The sequence below is a fragment of the Scomber japonicus genome, chromosome 20 (assembly GCF_027409825.1).
Source record: "Scomber japonicus isolate fScoJap1 chromosome 20, fScoJap1.pri, whole genome shotgun sequence".
Lineage (NCBI taxonomy): Eukaryota > Metazoa > Chordata > Actinopteri > Scombriformes > Scombridae > Scomber > Scomber japonicus.
In genome coordinates, this window is record NC_070597.1 from 4,361,569 (window position 1) to 4,380,979 (window position 19,411).

Below are 19,411 nucleotides of genomic sequence, written 5' to 3' on the forward strand. Positions count from 1 at the left end.
CCATTTTTAAAATCAAAAGTAAGACTGAATGCTCCTGAAAATGTCAAATGGTGTAACCACAAAAGAATGAAAGAAACAAAGAAAAGGGTGGAAGAACAGAAAGAGAGAAAGAAGGAACAAAGGAAGAAAGAAGAAGAGAAAGAGGAGAAAGAAAGAAGGAAAGAAACAAAGAAGAAAGAAAATCAGGAAGAAGAGAGAAAGAATGTAAGAAAGAAATAAAGACAGAAAAAGGAGGAAGAAGAGAAAGAGAGAAAGGAGGAACAAAGGAAGAAAGAAGAAAGAGGAGAGAGAGAACGGAGGAAGAAGAGAAAGACAGAAAGACAGAAAAAGAAATAAAGAAGGAAGGACGAAAGAAAGCCTGTGTCCTGATCTCCATGGTTACCCAGATTAAATGTAATATTTAGAACAATAGTATTCCATTAGCTTTATTTAATATAAAAGTTATAATGTAAGATCATGCCAAACTAGTTGATATGCTGTTTTATTGACTATTTACTGTTTTTAAGCAACGTTGAATTATTTGGTACAAAGTTTTTATGGTTACACCACTTAGACATTTTTACCATAATCCTCTAATATATTCTCTCTAAATGGATTAAAAGCAGAAATTTGATGCTGGGTCCACAAAAAAAGGATGTGTGCAAGTTATTCATACGTTTATTTTCACTTTTTAACCCTTTACATTTAAACTGTCCTGTTATTTGTCTCCTTTCAGCTCATTATGAGAAACTCAACCTGAAGCTGAGCAAACAGTATAAATGGGATCAGATGACGGGTCTGCTGCTCATCTATCCGTCCTGCCTGCTTCATGTCGTGGAAGTAAGTGAAAACAGATATGTGGGAATATAAAGTGTTAAATCTTCTATTAACAGATATTTTATTTCTCTGTGTGTCTCTCTTCTAGTCATCCAGGGAAGTTCTGGTTGCAGTTTTAAAAGATCTTACAGAGATGCAGCGACGACAGTCAGACGGGTAATGATGAAGAATATCAGCTTATATCAGTGTTTCCACATATATTTAAAACTAGATTTTGTACATTTTTAAGTCAGATGCATCATTCTGGAGCAAAGTTAAGAGGTTATATCTATAAAAAAATGTTCTTTTAACAATTTTGTGCTTTAGTAATTTAACTACCTTTGTTTACGTATGAATTGTGATGATACAGCAACAAATCATGGGACAGAAAGTTTACCAGTTAAAAAATATTCCAAACAAACCATAAAAAAAGACGAATGCCCATACAGATCATTTGTATGTAGAATCTTAAAATCTCCCTAAAAAAATGTCCCTATGGATACTTCCTCTAGTGGCGATTTGTCCTCAACTTGAAGAAAATAATTAATAAAAATAAATAAATAAATAAACTTCAGATCAAAAGGCCACTGGAGCACCTCAGGAATTAATCTTACACGTGGAAAAAGTGCAATGTCTAGGGAAGCTTGATGTTTCTTTGGTTTATTTTACTATTGTGTAAGTAAACAAAGAACAATAGCATCTCTCTTACCCTGGTCAAAATAAAAAAAGTATGCCCTTCTACCTGTAGAAATAAACTCTAAACCTCTGTGCTCCCAGCTGTCTAGTACCTTCAAAATAAAAGCATTAACCAGCACTCACATTAACTGAAATCTAAAGCTAAATTCTTTAAAACAAACAGCAACAAAAAAAAATACATAATTTAACATTTAATTATTAATTTAACAAGAATAATAAATAGCTCCAACTCTTCCTAATTATAAAAGGTAATTACTTTTGACTGCTGCTGATTAATTAAACTGAATATCTATCTGCTTTCTCATTAGTTTATTTATTCATTTCCTTCTTTAAAGTATTATATTTGTCCTGAGTCATCATATTACACAGAATATAAAAACCACACTGATTATTTTTACTTTCTCTTTCAGTGTTTTGCTGGAAGCACCCAAGGTTGTGTTCATGGCCAACGACCCTGAAAGCAGACTGTTCCAGCAGTGGAGCTACAAGGTTTGCTTTGTACTTTCTTTACTCCTCCATCTTTGAAGTTGCATTAGTATGGAGGCAAACATATCCGCCTGGCAGCTCAAAGGGCTTTTATTTTTTTTCAGTAAGGTGTTGTTTCCAGCAGCAGTGATCCTTTTCTTTTAACGTCTGTGGAGCTCTGCTGGTGTTTTAACCAGGTGGGGAGTTCAGGTCCTCTGATATGAGGCCAACCAGGAAGTAACTTAGAGCTGCATTCTATCAAAAGGCCACCAGGGGGCGACCGTCTCTATACAAGTCAATGGAGAATTCACCAACTTCTCACTTGATTTCTAACCTCAGTAAACGTTTTCAAAATGTGTTTATGGTCTCAATCGCTAGTTTAAAGCCTTCTTCAATGCAGTATGATGTTCATTTGGGACATTTTGGCCTCCCTGATTTTATATGTGACGATAAAGCAGGGTATGCATTAGGGCGTGGCTACGTCCTGATTGACAGGTTGATTGACCAATGTCCTCGAGATCCAGCCCTCGCTACCATAGCAACCTCCCCGCTCCGCCCATGACCCCGCCTCATGCCCATATAAGTAGAATCCGTGTTTTTATTTTTCCCAGCATGCACCTGAAGTTTTCAAGATGGCGCTGCCTAGATTAGAAACTATTGGCTTCCGAGCAGCAGTCCACAAACCAATGGGTGACGTCACGGATGTTACGTCCATTTCTTTTATACAGTCTGTGTGTTTAACTAAGAGACGGACTTAAATCACTTTGAGCTGCTTTTATTGTGAAAGGTTCTGCACAAATAAAATGATTATACTCATCAAACCATTTCAGTACGTCACCCATCATGTGTTATTAATGTTTGTGCCTGAAGGTGCTGAATGCAGATCAGCTGGACGGAGAGATGAAGGATGAGGAGGGGAGCACAGAGAGTTTAGTCTGCTGCGTCCTGTCAGCGCTGCAGAACCTGAGCGAGCAGCTGGAAACATCGAAGGTCTGATCACTAGTATTTATTTAATGGGTCGGTGATGGCTAAGGGTCGGCAAGATGAGCGATACAAAAATATATAAGCAGCATCAGGTTTGTTAAAATGTACATTTAATATTTTTGTTGGTTTTATATCATTTAAATGACATTTACACCATTTTTTAACCAAAAGTAAGACTGAATGCTCCTGAACATGTCAAATGGTGTAACCACAAAATAATGATAAATATTAAATATTTTATCCCCATAGAAAGAGAAATAGAAAGAGAGAGAGAGAGAGAGGGGGGGGAGGGAGAGAGACAGAGAGAGAGAAGGAAAAAGGAGGAAAGAAAGAAAAAGGAGAAAGAAGGACAGAAAGAAAGAAAGGAAGGAGGAAATAAAAGGAGGAAGAAAGGAGGAAAGAAAGAAAAAAGAACAAAAAAGGGGAAAGAAAGAAAGAAAGGAGGAGAGAAAGAGAGAGAGTGAGAGAGAGAAGGAAAAATGAGGAAAGAAAGAAAGAAAGAAAGAACGGAAGGAAGGAGGAAGAAAGGAGGAAAGAAAGAAAAAGAACGAAAAAGGGGAAAGAAAGGAGGAAAGAAAGAAAGAAAGAAAAGAAAGAAAGAGAGAGAGCAAGAGAGAGAAGGACAAAGGAGGAAAGAAAGAAAAAGGAGGAAGGGGTAAATAAAAGGTGAAAGAAAGAAAGAAAGAAAGAAAGACGAGAAAGAAGTAACCACAAAAGAATGATAAATATTAAACATTTTATCACCTACAGTGTATTTAAGTGGACTTATACTAATAATGACTGTAAATGTTTCCTGGTCTCCATGGTTACCCAGATTAAATGTAATATTTAGAACAATAGTATTCCATTAGATTTATTTAATATAAAAGTTATAATGTAAGATCATGCCAAACTAGTTGATATGCTGTTTTATTGACTATTTACTGTTTTTAAGCAAGTTCAATTATTTGGTACAAAGTTTTTATGGTTACACCACTTAGACATTTTTACCATAATCCTCTACTATATTCTCTCAAAATGGATTAAAAGCAGAAATTTGATGCTGGGTCCACAAAAAAAGAATGTGTGCAAGTTATTCATACGTTTATTTTCACATTTTAACCCTTTAAATTTAAACTAAACCACATGGACAAGCAAATTTATACACAGCTCTCACCTCTTTTCTCTCTCTCAGGCTCTTCCTGGATCCGTTCTGGATGAAACTCCGGAGCTGATCGTCTCTCAGGAAATCCTCAACCAGCTTCTGGATAAAGAGAAGCTTCAGAGTCCCGAACAATACCTGCAGGCCTACGACTCGCCCCTAAACGTCAGCATGGACTTTGGTAAGAGGCACATTTAATTGAATGATGTCATTATCTGCGTTTATAAGACATATTTAACTCATGTTGTGTTTCCTGATGATAAGGACAAGTCATTCGAAGCAGCTCTCTCACCACTGTTTAACTTTCAAATTAAAGGTAAGTCCTTACCATCATGCATGTTTAATCTGCAGCAGGCTTGTTCACACTATTCCATAAAGGACCTCTGTGTGTGTGTCTGCAGGCTTTTTATTCCACCCACAGACTGTATAAAAGAAATGGACGTAACATCCATGACGTCACCCATTGGTTTGTGGACTGCTGCTCGGAAGCCAATAGTTTGTAATCTAGGCAGCGCCATCTTGAAAATTTCAGGTGCATGCTGGGAAAATTAAAAACACGGATTCTACTTATATGGGCATGAGGCAGGGCCATGGGCGGAGCGGGGAGGTTGCTATGGTTACGAGGGCTGGATCTCCGGGACATTGGTCAATCAACCTGTCAATCAGGACGTAGCCACGCCCTAATGCATACCCTGCTTTATCGTCACATATAAAATCAGGGAGGCCAAAATGTCCCAAATGAACATCATACTGCATTGAAGAAGGCTTTAAACTAGCGATTGAGACCATAAACACATTTTGAAAACGTTTACTGAGGTTAGAAATCAAGTGAGAAGTTGGTGAATTCTCCATTGACTTGTATAGAGACGGTCGCCCCCTGGTGGCCTTTTGATAGAATGCAGTTCTAAGTTACTTCCTGGTTGGCCTCATTTCAGAGGACCAGAACTCCCCACCTGGTTCCAATCAGCTGTTTGAAGGTTGAGCTGATTAAATAAGTGGAGCCTAGTGTGCTGCTGCTTGGCTTTGATTGAAAACCTGCAGCCACATTATGAACCTTTATGGAATAGTTCGGACATGTCTGCTCTAGATTAAACATCTCTAACTCATATCCCTCTCTCACTCTCTGTCACTCTCTCTCCCTCTCCCTCTATCTCTCTCTCTCAACCAAACAGTCCTTACTCACCTCTCAACACAATGGGAAATATCGAGATCAGTAAAAATGGCCGAGGTCATGTCCGTGTATTGTATGATAAGTCTATAATTATTGTAACAGGTGTAATGATAGTAATGTTTATCAGTATAAACTCACCACGACCTTCTTTTTTGCACCATCACTGCCATCCTCTCTTACATTTTTGATTTACTTTGCAATCCAGAGATGTAATTGGATGTTTTATTCTTCTGCAGGATTTGTTCGGCCTTCACTAATCTGCCTCGGATGTGACTGAAGGCTTCCTCCTAGTGAGAAATCACCAAGCAGACAGTTTAATACCAACATTTAATACACTGCAGCATCTTTCTGTGTATCCCTCCTTCTTTTTATTCCCCCTCTTTCTGAATATTTGGGTCAGTGATAAATAAGGGTTGGCAAGATGAGCAATTCAATAATATGTTAAAAAATAGTTTTAAAAGCAGCATCAGGTTTGTTAAAATGTACATTTAAAGACTGAATGCTCCTGAAAATGTCAAATGGTGTAACCAAAAAAGAATGATAAATATTTGTAAATGTTCCCGAACAACAGTCAGCAACCACAAAATATTCAGTTTCCTGCTGTAAAGATGAAATTAACAGAATAATGTTCAATTTTAAGCTTCAATTTTGGTATTTTCTCTTAAAAAGTGACTCAAAACAATCAATTAGCAAAATAATTGACAATTTTCTGTCATAATAAGAAGTTCTGTTGTTTTAATGAGATAGCGCCTCCTTCATTTAAACACATGTCTCATTATGAGTCATGTTTTAAGACACTATATTAAAATCATAACTTAAAATTGAACATTTAAAATGACATTTGCACCATTTTTTTTACCAAAAGACTGAATGCTCCTGAAAATGTCAAATGGTGTAACCACAAAATAATGATAAATATTAAATATTTTATCCACCTACAGTGTATTTAAGTGGACTTATACTAATAATGACTTCATATTTAAAAACATCAAATGAAAAGAAAAATATTTGGAGTATTTCTACATTTAAATTTTAAAGCGTTTAGTCAATATTTAGCAGGATATATCCTAAAAACTGCTTTTATTTTGAAAATTATTTGTGACAAATGATGTAAAATTAGTTAAAAAAAACATAGTGTTGTATTCAAAAAGTGGATTATATTTATTCCACATTTTAGTTCACATTATTTCTTGTATTTAATCAGATTTTTATGAAAAAATACTATAGTTACACCAAATGACACTGTGCTGAATCGCATCATTTGATCCATTAATGATTATCATAACAAAAACACAGAGAATCCAATTAATATAAAAAACATTTTTTGACCTTCAGATCCTCCCTTCTTTCTTTCCTTTCCTCCCTCCCTTCCCTTCTTCCTACCACCCTCCTTTCCTTCCTCCATCCTTCTTTCCTTCCTTTCATTTCTTCCTTCTTTCTGTCCTTCACTCCTTTCCTTCCTCCCTCCTCCCTCCTTTCCTTCCTCCCTTTCTTCCCTTCTTCCTTCCTTCCTTCCCTTCTTCCTTCCTTCCTTCCCTTCTTCCTCCCTCCTTACCTTCCTCCCTTCCTTCCCTTCTTCCTCCATCCTTTTGCTTCCTCCCTTCCTTCCCTTCTCCCTCTTTCCTTCCTCCCTCCTTCCTTCCTCCCTTCCTTCCCTTCTTCCTTCCTCCCTTCCTTCCTTTCCTTCTTCCTTCCTTCCTTCCTTCCTTCCACCCTCCTTTCTTCCTTCCTTCCACCCTCCTTTCCTTCCTCCCTTCTTCCTCCCTCCTTCTTCCCTCCTTTCCTTCCTCCCTTCCTTCCCTTCTTCCTTCCTTCCTTCCCTTCTTCCTTCCTCCCTCCTTTCCTTCCTCCCTCCTCCCTTCCTTTTTATGAAAACATACCGGTTACACCAATGGACACTGTGTTAAATCGCATCATTGCCCCATTTATCATTATCTTAACAAAAACACAGAAGTCCAGGTAATATAAAAAAAAACATTTTTAATAGTTTTGACATTCGGATGAGGATTTTTTTTTTTTTTAATATATATATATATTTTCTTTTTTAAATCTTACACTGTGTTCCACGTGGTGACGGGAGATCGATGTCCAAGAAAAGGCTTTTTGCTCTTTCACTCCAAAACGTTTTTTAAAAGAGTCCCAACACAGCGGTCACACTAACAGCTCGACACAAACAACTTCTCAACCTTTAAAAAACTAACAGAAAGATTCCTCCATCACTTTATTTGTTCCCTTTTTATTTTATTTTGGCCCCCTTTTTACTTGGAACTCAAAAAAATAAAATAAAATAAAATAAAAAGATGATTTAAGATGCAAACGGCTGCATGCACCACAGTGTAATCTACTGTACGGGTAAAAAAAACTAACCTGTATGCATGTTTCTCTTTTTTTTTTTTGTAGTTTTTTTCTTTTTTTTTTAACTTGCTGACAGGAAATATTTATAATTTGAATTAAAAGTCAGATTTTATTCCTCTAAAAAGTGCAGAAATCTGTCTTTTTTATCTTTCTTTTCCATCACTGAAGTTAAGCTGAAGTCATTTTGGTTTTTGAGTCTGATGTGCTTTTCTTATTTGCTATTAATTAAAAAAAAAAAAAAAAAAAAAAAATTAAAGGTGGAATGCACAAAATTAATATAACACAGAAAAGTGGAAAAACAAAGAAAATCATGAGTTTGACTTTAAAAAAAAAAAAAAAAAAAAGGGGCAGCACTGAGTAATTATTCTTCTCTTGCAAAAGTCGACTTATTCACTTATAAAAAATAAATACAAGCACATTTATATAGGACCAAAGATGAGACATATTTCATAGGCATGGTTTTAAAAAAGCATGCTGCTGAGTTTCACACAGGACAATGTTGAATTTAAACCCCCCCCCCCCCCCCAACCATTAACCATAACACATCTTTTTATTAAATATCCCTTCACCCTCTTCTTTTCACTTTTTAAACTATGTCCACGATACACACAAAACCTTTCCCCGCGTCACGACCTATGAGGTGAACATCGTCTATCACCGGTACATTCCACCTATTCATGTAAAAAAAAAAAAAAAAAAAAAATTTCAAAATAAAAGTCAAAAAAGGCCTTTTTGTATTTTTAGTGCTCATGCTTGCAAAAAAAAAAAAAAAGCTGTAATACTGGAAACTGGAAATCTCTCGCTGGCTGTCGCTGTCTCTGCTCGACAGGATCATTATTATAGTTATTATTATTGTTAAAGTTGTTTTATTGACTGATGAACACTGTTAAAGTATGTACAAGCCTTAATCTGAACCCCCCCCCTTTTATTTTTTAATTTTTTTTTTAAGTATAAAATGAAGAGCAGCACATTGTAACACAGAAATCCAGACAAAGACAGGACAGACCATTCACCTCAGCACAGCCAAACTGCAACCATAACTTCATTTAATAATAATAAAAAATTAAATTAAATTAAAAAAAAGTTGTTTTATTTTGTCAGGACGAACTTCTTCTTCTTTACGTATTAAAAACTGTAAATATTTCTGGTTTCAACTGATCGATGTTTTAAAAAGAAAAGCCAAATATTTCCTTATTTCCATCTGATAGTAAACTCTATTAATTAAATCACTTTTGCCTATTTTCTAACATTTTATACTCTTACTATGATTAACTGGCAGATTAATCAGTAATAAAATATTTTGTGCAGCCCCCCAAAAATCGTAGCAAACGTCCAATTTCTTTTATTTTATTTTGTAGTTTTTCTGCTGGTGAAGAAAGTTCTTGCATGCTCTAATTTTAAAAATGACTTAATCTATCTTATATCTATCAGTGGGGGGGCGGCGGGGCTTATATTATATTACTTTTTTTTTGTCATTACTTTTCTTTTTCGCTGCAGTTTCCTTTCCTGCAGAGTCTCTCTTAACCTCTTAAACCCTGCCGACCCTGTGATTGAATTGAACTGCAGGCTGTTTCAAAATAAAAGCATGAAAATAGATTGTGCAACTTGCAAACACACTGAAAACTATTTTGAAACTCTAAACAGTCAGAAAAATGTAAAATATGGCGGAATGGACTAATTATAACAAGCGTTGTAATAAAAATGTAATATTATTTAAAAGCTGTTGTCCTCTTTTTTTTAAATTTATTTATTTAACCTTCCTGTCGTCCTCCCGGGTCAAAGTGACCCCGTCTGTTTTGACTGTTCTTTCTTTCCTCCCTTTCTTCCTTCCTTCCTTCTTTCTTTCCTCCCTTTCTTCCTTCCTTCTGTCCTCCCTTTCTTCCTTCTTTCTTTCCTCCCTTTCTTCCTTCCTTCCTTCTGTCCTCCCTTTCTTCCTTCCTTCTTTCCTCCCTTTCTTCCTTCCTTCTGTCCTCCCTTTCTTCCTTCTTTCCTCCCTTTCTTCCTTCCTTCTGTCCTCCCTTTCTTCTTTCCTTCTGTCCTCCCTTTCTTCCTTCTTTCTTTCCTCCCTTTCTTCCTTCCTGCTTTCCTCCCTTCCTTCCTTCCTTCCTTCTGTCCTCCCTTTCTTCCTTCTTTCCTCCCTTTCTTCCTTCCTTCTTTCTTTCCTCCCTTTCTTCCTTCCTTCCTTCTGTCCTCCCTTTCTTCCTTCTTTCCTCCCTTTCTTCCTTCCTTCTTTCTTTCCTCCCTTTCTTCTTTCCTTCTTTCTTTCCTCCCTTTCTTCCTTCCTTCTGTCCTCCCTTTCTTCCTTCTTTCTTTCCTCCCTTTCTTCCTTCTGTCCTTCCTTTCTTCCTTCCTTCCTTCTGTCCTCCCTTTCTTCCTTCCTTCCTCCTTTCCTTCCTTCTTTCCTAATTTCCTCCGTCCTCCCTTTCTTCTCTCCTTCTTTCCTTCTGTCCTCCCTTTCTTCCTTCCTTCTGTCCTCCCTTTCTTCCTCCTCCTTTCCTTCCTTCTTTCCTAATTTTCTCCGTCCTCCCTTTCTTCTCTCCTTCTGTCCTCCCTTTCTTCCTTCCTTCCTCCCTCCTTCCCTTCCTCCCTCCCTCCCTCCCTCCTACCCTCCCTTCCTCCTCCCCTCCCTTCCTTCCTTGACTCGAGGACAACAGGAGGGTTATAAACCATGAAGCTAAAATCAGGGTTCAAGAGGTTAACTGTGAAGAAGTGATGAACTCTGCAACTCAAAGCACTATCAGCTGCTTTTATTTTGAAAATCTATAAACTAGCTTGAACCTGGAGCCTTTAGAGCTGCTTTAACTTTAACTGTGCGACGTCTACTGGATGTTATTGGGTGTGAAACTGGCGATATTGTGCTAAAACCAGCAACATTATAATATTATATGTACACTATAATGTTATAATGTTCTTCATCATTTATATAGTTTATATATATATCTATATTTTTATATATATATATATATTTAAATTTCTCCCCTGTCGGTATATACAGAACATTTATGTACAGAAGCTTTAATATTTACAAAAGTCCTGTGAATAATATCGCACTTGAACGGAGGAGAGGAAGGCGGAGCAGCACAGTGACGGTGATGAACTGATGACGATCTCAGGACGAAAAAAAAAAGAGAATAAAGAGAAAAAGAAAAAAGTTATAAATCTGTGGATAAGTCACCACTCAACCCACCGCAAGGCAAATATAACAAACGCTCCAGTTTAACCTCAACCTCAAATCTTCAAGTGTGAAAAGGTTTTTTTGTTTTTTTTTAAATGTGACAGCAAAAAAAAAAAGTCTGATCCCATCTTTTAAAATGACAGCAGATGAGATTCATGTGTAGTGTTAACAATCACATAACTCTTTTTTTTTTAGACCTAGTAAAAAGTATTCAGAAATATATCAGAATATCTGTACTGTATAAATACTCTCATCTAAAATAAACACACGTCTTTTTGCTCTCGCCTCTGATTCCTTTTAATAAAGATCAAAGAGTCGGCACCGACAGGAAAAAGGTGCACACGGTTTTTCAGCAGTTGCATCTTCTTTCTGGCAGTGCTTCGAGACTGTTGTTCAGATTGTTATATATGATATGATACGATGTCTTTATACCTTAAGGACAGGAGTGTGCCACCACAAATATTCAATTAATTAAATACATGAAACACTAGTTTTAATTTAAAGGTGCAGTGTGTAGAGTTTAGTAGCATCTAGCACAGAGGAGTCAAACTCATTTTCATTCAAGGGCCACATACAGACCAATTTGGTCTCATGTGGGCCGGATCATTAAAAATATGGAGGGAAGAAAGGAAGGAAGGAAGGAAATAAGAAGGGAAGGAAGGAAAGAGAGGCAAAAGGAAGGAGGGAAGAAAGGTAGGAAGGAGAGATGGGAGGAAGGACAGAAGGAAGAAAGGGAGGACAGACAGATGGAAGGAAGAAAGGAAGGAAGGAACAAAGAAAGGATAAAAGGAAGTAGGAAGGACAGATGGAAGGAAGGACAGAAGGACAGATGGAAGGAAGGACAGAAGGAAAAAAGGGAGGAAGGAACAAAGAAAGGATAAAAGGAAGTAGGAAGGACAGATGGAAGGAAGGACAGAAGGAAGAAAGGGGAGAAGGACAAATGGAAGGAAGGACAGAAGGAAGAAAGGGAGGACAGACAGATGGAAGGAGGGAAGAAAGGTAGGAAGGAGAGATGGGAGGAAGGACAGAAGGAAGAAAGGGAGGACAGACAGATGGAAGGAAGGAAGGAACAAAGAAAGGATAAAAGGAAGTAGGAAGGACAGATGGAAGGAAGGACAGAAGGAAGAAAGGGGAGAAGGACAAATGGAAGGAAGGACAGAAGGAAGAAAGGGAGGACAGACAGATGGAAGGAGGGAAGAAAGGTAGGAAGGAGAGATGGGAGGAAGGACAGAAGGAAGAAAGGGAGGACAGACAGATGGAAGGAAGGAAGGAACAAAGAAAGGATAAAAGGAAGTAGGAAGGACAGATGGAAGGAAAGACAGAAGGAAAAAAGGGAGGAAGGACAGATGGGAGGAAGGACAGATGGAAGGAAGAAAGAAAGGATAAAAGGAAGTAGGAAGGACAGATGGAAGGAAGAAAGGGAGGAAGGACAGATGGAAGGAAGGACAGAAGGAAAAAAAGGGAGGAAGGACAGAGGGAAGGAAGGAAAAGAACACAGGAAGGAAAGTGGGCCGGATTGCTCCCCTTGGCGGGCCGGTTCTGGCCCACGGGCCTCATGTTTGACACCCCTGGTCTAGCAGAACAAGCTTAATGTTTATATGAGTGTGTTTTTTTAATTAGTGTTTAATCACCTAAAAAAATAAGAGTAAGCCCTTCATATCTACATAAGGAGCAGGTCCCTTCCCTCTGTAAGGTCTCTACAGGAGCCCAGAAAGGACAAACCCAAACCCAAACCCAAACCCAAATCCAGGTTGTTAAGTGTTTCTGTGAGAGGAAAGGGTTATTTAGTTAATTAGTGTGATGCAATCTGCAACCTCTCCACTAGATGTCACTAAATCCTGCAAAACTGCACCTTTAAAAGAAACTGATTTTAAAGTTTTAAGTATTTAATGAGTGTCTTCACAGCAAAATCTCAACTCACAATTAATATTTCTGTCTTTCATTAAAGCGAAACTGTGTGACTTTAAAGTTTATAAGTGAAAGAGCTGCAACGACTGGTCAATTAATTCTCTCTCTCTGTGTCTCTCTCTGTGTCTCTCTCTCTCTCTCAGCTGCTATGCCATCTACTTTCAAATAAAGCCAAAAATGCCCAAAAGGATAAAATACATTTTTTTTAATCTGCAACTAAATCATCTAAGTCCTTTTTTTTCTAGGAAGGACAAAAAAAAACTGCAGCTTGGCACAAAATAGTGCAAACTTTCATGGAACAGTTGTTTGTTAAAGGCTGTGTAAAGTGAAATTCAGACATTTTCTTCTAAACACATTAAATAGGTCATAAATGTATTTCTAAAAAAGGTGTAAAAAGCATTTCAACCATTTAGATTTGAATTGTGGAGCTAGGCTTCACAAACTGTGTTTCAAGATTTCTGTGTTCAGGATTTAGTGATTAGCATAAACCCGCCCCTGCTGCTGTAGAGGTATAAATGCATTCAGCACACACTACTACTACTACAGTCTACAGTTAGCCAGTTAGCTGAGTTAGCCGCCGAGTTAGCCGCCGAGCTAACCGCAGAGTGAGCCGCCGAGCGAGCAGCTGAGTTAGCCGCCGAGTTAGCCGCCAAGCTAGCAGCTGAGTTAGCAGCAGAAAGCCCTCAGACCTAGCGTCCATGTTTCTGGTAGAGGTGGTGACTTTGATTGACAGGTGACACTTGGTAGGGGGCGGGGCTTCAGCGTTTGGTAGCAGAGAAAGAGGCTGATTTTTACACAACTTTGAAGCCTAATTTCATATATTTGGGGATTTTTTAAATCATTCAAATTTGGCAGAGTGGTTAACAACACACTTTTCTGTGGTATGTCAAACTCAGAACACATATTTATTCTTACTTTACACAGACTTTAAATTAGACAATGATAAAGGCTAAAACTAGCTCAGATATGATCAATGGACACTATCTCCACGTCTTTGCCAGTTAGTGTCACTGCACCTTTAGCATCAAGTGTTGCATGATTTGCTTTCAGTGTTTCTTAACCGTAAATATTGTGGCGTCACACTCCAAAAAGCCCTCCAAAAAAAACCAAAAAAAAACCCTTTTGTATTCTTCTCCCTCTGTAACTTCAGCTCCTTTTCAAATCCTCCTACACTCCACACGAAACAATTAAAAACCACTTTGCTCGCTGCTAAAAAATAATTACACGTAAATCACATCCACTTTTTCAACTTTACAAAATGAATCCCCAAAAACCATCCAAGCATATTTTTTTCATTCCTTTCATATATTATTTATACTGCAGCTCCCTGTAAACATCACCGATATACTATCTGGAGGAAAATGTATCTTTATAGCTCTGCTGTCAATACAAAATATGATCTGACTTGATTCATAGTGTTACTCATATACTCTGAAAATGTACAGTATAAACAATAAATATTCAGTGATTGATATCCTGATTGAGTGTAAATATAAGAGGTTGATTTTAGGGAGGGGGGAGGAGGGGAGGGGGGAAGGGGGGAAGGGGGGAAGGGGGGGGGGGTGTTTAAACCTCTTTGCAACCTGGTAGTTATTTCCTAAATGTCTTAAAAACATGCTCAACACACCAACAGTGCAACATCACGTAATTATACTAAAAAGAAAAAATACACACACACACACACACACACACACACATACACACACACACACACACACACAGGCAAACTCACAGTGAACGCTCAGGTGACAGGATAGAAATTCGGGGTGGAAATAGGTTAAGAGCGAGGCATTTTCATACAGACACCCCTGAGGAATGGAGGAGGAAAACTTGAAAGAGTTGAAAGAGAGGAAAAAAAGAAGAAGAAGAAGAAGAAGAGGAAGAAGAAGAAGAAGAAGAGGACAGATGTGTTTCTTCCCTTTGTTAAAAATCCACTCATCATGAGAAGCAGCAGCAGCAGCAGCAGCAGCAGCAGCGAAGAGCTCATTCATTCCTCCCAGTAGCTTCTTTTCCTTTCCAGTCTCTTTGTGTGTGTGTGAAGTTTAAAGGCAATATTGCAAGTGGATCAAATAAGGCAAAAAAAAAGAAAAGAAACATAAAATTTAAATTAAAAAATAAAATAAAATAAAATAAAAGAAGAATCCTAAAAAAGGTAAAATGAAAAATGATCCAGCCGATGTGTAAAAAGTCAAATTCTGTGATCTCCGAACGCCTCGTGATGGTGAGTATGGACATTTCTTTCTTTTTTCTTTCTTTTTTTGTTATTTTCTAGAAGAGTTTGTTTGTTGGTTGGTTGTTTTTTTTTTTTTAACAACTCTGGATCGAGAACAGGTGAGGTGTGACGATGAGATCCAGGGCGACCCAAATCTGAAGAGGTGAAACGGTCAAAGAACGAACGTCTGGGTTTGTAGTTGTTGTTTCTTTAAGCGGTGCAGCAGTAGCGTTGGATTCTGTGTTTTCATCAGCCCGGTCGTGTGTGGGGTGATGGTGGTAGTAGTAGTGGTGGTGGGGAGGGGGGTAAGGTGGGGGTGAGGGGAGGGGGAGGGTCAGTGACGTCATAGCACTGTGCTCTCGGACTCTTCCTCTGAATCGGCTCTGATGGTGGTCGACTCGTGCAGCGCCACTGAGTTCCTGAAGGGGGCGATGTGGGGCAAGTCAAAAATACCATCCAGTTCCATGTTAATGAAGGGGATGTCCAGGTTACAGAGGGAGTCTGTAACACACACACACACACACACACACACACACACACACACATAGATACACAGTCAGACACAGTCACACATAGACACACACAGTCACACACACAGACATACACACACAGACATACACACACAGACATACACACACACACACACACACATAGACACACAGTCAGACACAGTCACACAGACACACACACACACACACACACACACACACACACACACACACACACACACACACACACATAGATACACAGAGACACACACACACACACACACACACACACACACATAGATACACAGTGACACACACACACACACACACGTACACACATAGATACACAGTGACACACACACACACACACACACACACACACAGAGATACACAGAGAGACACAGACACACACACACATAGACACATACAGTCACACACACACACACACACACACACACAGAGACACACACACACACACACACACACATAGATACACAGAGACACACACACACACACACATAGATACACAGTGACACACACACACACACACACACACACACACACACACATAGATACACAGTGACACACACACACACACACACACATAGATACACAGTGACACACACACACACACACACACACACACACACACAGAGATACACAGAGAGACACAGACACACACACACATAGACACATACAGTCACACACACACACACACACACACACACACAGAGACACACACAGACAGACACACACAGACAGACACACACACACACACACACACAGAGACACACACAGACACACACACACAGAGAGACACACACAGACAGACACACACAGAGACACACACACACAGAGACACATACACACACACACAGAGACACACACATAGACACACAGAGAGACACAGACAGACACAGACACACACACACACACACATAGACACACAGTGACACACACACACAGAGAGAGACACAGACACACACACATACAGACACACACACACACACACACACACACACACACACACAGGATGAGCAGCAGAAAGGACAAAAAAGAGAGAGAGAGAAAATCATTGTTAATATTAAACAGAAACAGATGTTGTTGATCATTCCAGATGTGGGTTCATTGGTCGATGCTGGATGATGTCACACGCAGCACATGTGGGTTCATTGGTCGATGCTTGATGATGTCACACGCAGCAGATGTGGGTTCATTGGTCGATGCTTGATGATGTCACACGCAGCACATGTGGGTCATCAGAAGTCCAAACCAGGGTCACAGAGTCATGAATACTTACAAAATAAAATGCATGACAGAGGTGCATGATATGACTGGACAATAGTACTAATGATATAGAGATTAGATTAAATTATTATAATATAACAATCTATAAGAGTGGAAAAATGATTGTGTCTTATAGTTTGATAATAACTTTAAAATGTCATATGCACATTTATTTTGAAGGAATAATATATTTTTTTACAGTTTTGAGATAAAACTTAGGCTAAGGTTAAATTAATCTTACATTGCTTTAGTGCAACATGTCCACTATATACAGTACTGTGGAAAAGTCTCAGGCCACTGTTACCCCGTCTGTTTCGACTGTTCCTTCTTTCCTCCCTTCCTTCCTTCCTTCCTTCCTTCTTCCTTCCTCCCTCCCTCCCTGCATCTCTCTTTCTTTCCTCCATCCCTCTTTCTTCCTTCCTTTCCTTCCTCCCTCCCTCCCTCCTTCTCTCTTTCTTTCCTTGTCCTTCCTTCCTCCCTCTCTCCCTCCCTCCCTCCCTCCCTCCTTCTTTCCTTTCCTTCCCTCCTTCCTTTCCTTCCTCCCTCCCTCCTTCTCTCTTTCTTTCCTCCCCCCTATCTTCCTCCCTCCCTTTCTTTCCTCACCCCTATCTTCCTCCCTCCCTTCTTTCCTCCCTCCTTTCCTTTCCTTCCTCTCTTCCTTCCTTCCTTCCTTCCTTCCTTCCTTCCTTCCTCCTTCCTTCCTCCCTCCTTTCCTTCCTCCCTTGACTCTAGGACAACAGGAGGGTTAACAAAGAGACAAGTGGTTTCCTAAGACCTTTGCACAGTACTGTATGAACCCAAACTGTGTAACTCCACTGGTGCAAATATCACTATCAGCATCTATACTGGCTAATAAGATAATAAGATAATAAGATGTGTAGGATATTGGCAGAAATGTCATTATCATGCACCCGTTATTCTCACATCTGATTCAGACATAATCAATGAGCGTTACAAATGACGACTAATCAATTCTGTCAAAAACCCCAAAAGGCACAAAGATCAATAGTTAGTTAATACTCGTGTATGAACTCATATAATGACCTCACAGTCATGGCTACTCTCTGTGTGAGAATGACGACATCCACGCGGTGCAACGAGTGTGATGGACAAAAAACCGGGGACACGGCACAGACAGGAAGTGTGCTGACGACTGAGGAGGTGAGGCACAAACAGGAAGTGTGACTGGAGCAGGGCATTATGGGTAGGTGGGTGATCTTGCAGCTTCTGCCTCGTTCTGCTTAAACACGCCGATGTAAGCCATGCATCAGTCTCAGCCTCTCAGCCTCTCAGCCGCCATGCAAAGGCAACAAATAAAACCGGGGGGGGGGGTTAAAGGTGGACTGAACTCATGCTGCTTTAAATATAATGAGAAGTCATGTACAGGGGGGGGGGGGGGGGGGTTAGTATTAAACACGTCAATGTTTGTTTCAGTAAATATATTTCCATTGAGGAAAAACACATGACATTTTCACGAGAGTTTTGGTTTTAACTCAAGAAATCCACACTTATAAAAGAAATCAAAATAATACAGTTATATGGAATAAAGTGGAATCAAACAGGACAAAAAGTATTGAACACACTGACTGGAATGTATTTAATACTTAGTAGAGAATCTTTTTGTTTGTAATGACAGCTTCAAGACTCAAGACTGTAGTTTAGTAGAGATTTTCCATCAGCCTGTTCTATGGTTGCTATAGATACAGATTGTTCTATGGTTGCTATAGATACAGGTTGTTCTATGGTTGCTATAGATACAGGTTGTTCTATGGTTGCTATAGATACAGATTGTTCTATGGTTGCTATAGATACAGGTTGTTCTATGGTTGCTATAGATACAGGTTGTTCTATGGTTGCTATAGATACAGATTTTTCTATGGTTGCTATAGATACAGGTTGTGTTATGGTTGCTATCGATACAGGTTGTGCTATGGTTGCTATAGATACAGTTTGTGTTATGGTTGCTATAGATACAGGTTGTTCTATGGTTGCTATAGATACAGATTGTTCTATGGTTGCTATAGATACAGGTTGTGTTATGGTTGCTATCGATACAGGTTGTGCTATGGTTGCTATAGATACAGTTTGTGTTATGGTTGCTATAGATACAGGTTGTGTTACGGTTGCTATGGATACAGGTTGTGCTATGGTTGCTATGGATACAGGTTGTGCTATGGTTACGAGTTGTTCTATCGTTGCTATAGATACAGGTTGTGCTATGGTTGCTATGGATACAGGTTGTTCTATGGTTACAAGTTGTTCTATGGTTGCTATAGATACAGGTTGTGTTATGGTTGCTATAGATACAGGTTGTGCTATGGTTGCTATAGATACAGGTTGTGTTATGGTTGCTATGGATACAGGTTGTGCTATGGTTGCTATAGATACAGGTTGTGCTATGGTTGCTATATACTGTTTGTCCTGTTTCATTCCACTTTATTCCACTAATAACTTTATTTATGGACTTTAATGTTTTGATTTCTTTACATGTCTCATGTGTGGATTTCTTGAGTTAATACCAAAGTCGGGGGAATATATTTACTGAAAGAAATGTTGACGTGTTCAATACTTATTTCCCCCTCTGTAAAGGAACATAAGGATCAGGCTGAGCAGTGGATCAGCTTCAGCCTGCAGCACCAGCCGTCTCCGAGGAGGACCAGGATGGCAGACGGGATGAAGGAGGAGAGGAGAGAGGGAGGAGAGAGGGAGGAGAGAGGGAGGAGAGAGGGAGAGA

The 19,411-nt window shown here is 39.1% G+C and overlaps 3 protein-coding genes across 3 annotated transcripts in view; 1 reads left to right on the plus strand and 2 right to left on the minus strand.

The window, feature by feature from the left end:
* LOC128381860 (testis-expressed protein 47) overlaps positions 1 to 4,383 on the plus strand; it is a gene marked incomplete at its 5' end in the record, with an annotated part of 5,716 nt that extends 1,333 nt beyond the window's left edge. The window contains 6 exons of the mRNA XM_053341884.1: positions 716 to 819; positions 905 to 972; positions 1,902 to 1,980; positions 2,827 to 2,946; positions 4,115 to 4,262; positions 4,346 to 4,383. Coding sequence (XP_053197859.1) covers positions 716 to 819; positions 905 to 972; positions 1,902 to 1,980; positions 2,827 to 2,946; positions 4,115 to 4,262; positions 4,346 to 4,383 — 557 coding nt within the window. The remainder of the gene's footprint in view (positions 1 to 715; positions 820 to 904; positions 973 to 1,901; positions 1,981 to 2,826; positions 2,947 to 4,114; positions 4,263 to 4,345) is intronic.
* LOC128381463 (peroxiredoxin-like 2A) overlaps positions 1 to 19,411 on the minus strand; it is a 223,662-nt gene that overhangs the window by 135,130 nt on the left and 69,121 nt on the right. The gene's annotated exons all lie outside the window — the stretch shown is intronic.
* Positions 15,246 to 19,411, minus strand: part of LOC128381428 (rho GTPase-activating protein 44-like) — an 82,025-nt gene continuing 77,859 nt past the window's right edge. The window contains 1 exon segment of the mRNA XM_053341442.1: positions 15,246 to 15,403. Coding sequence (XP_053197417.1) covers positions 15,246 to 15,403 — 158 coding nt within the window.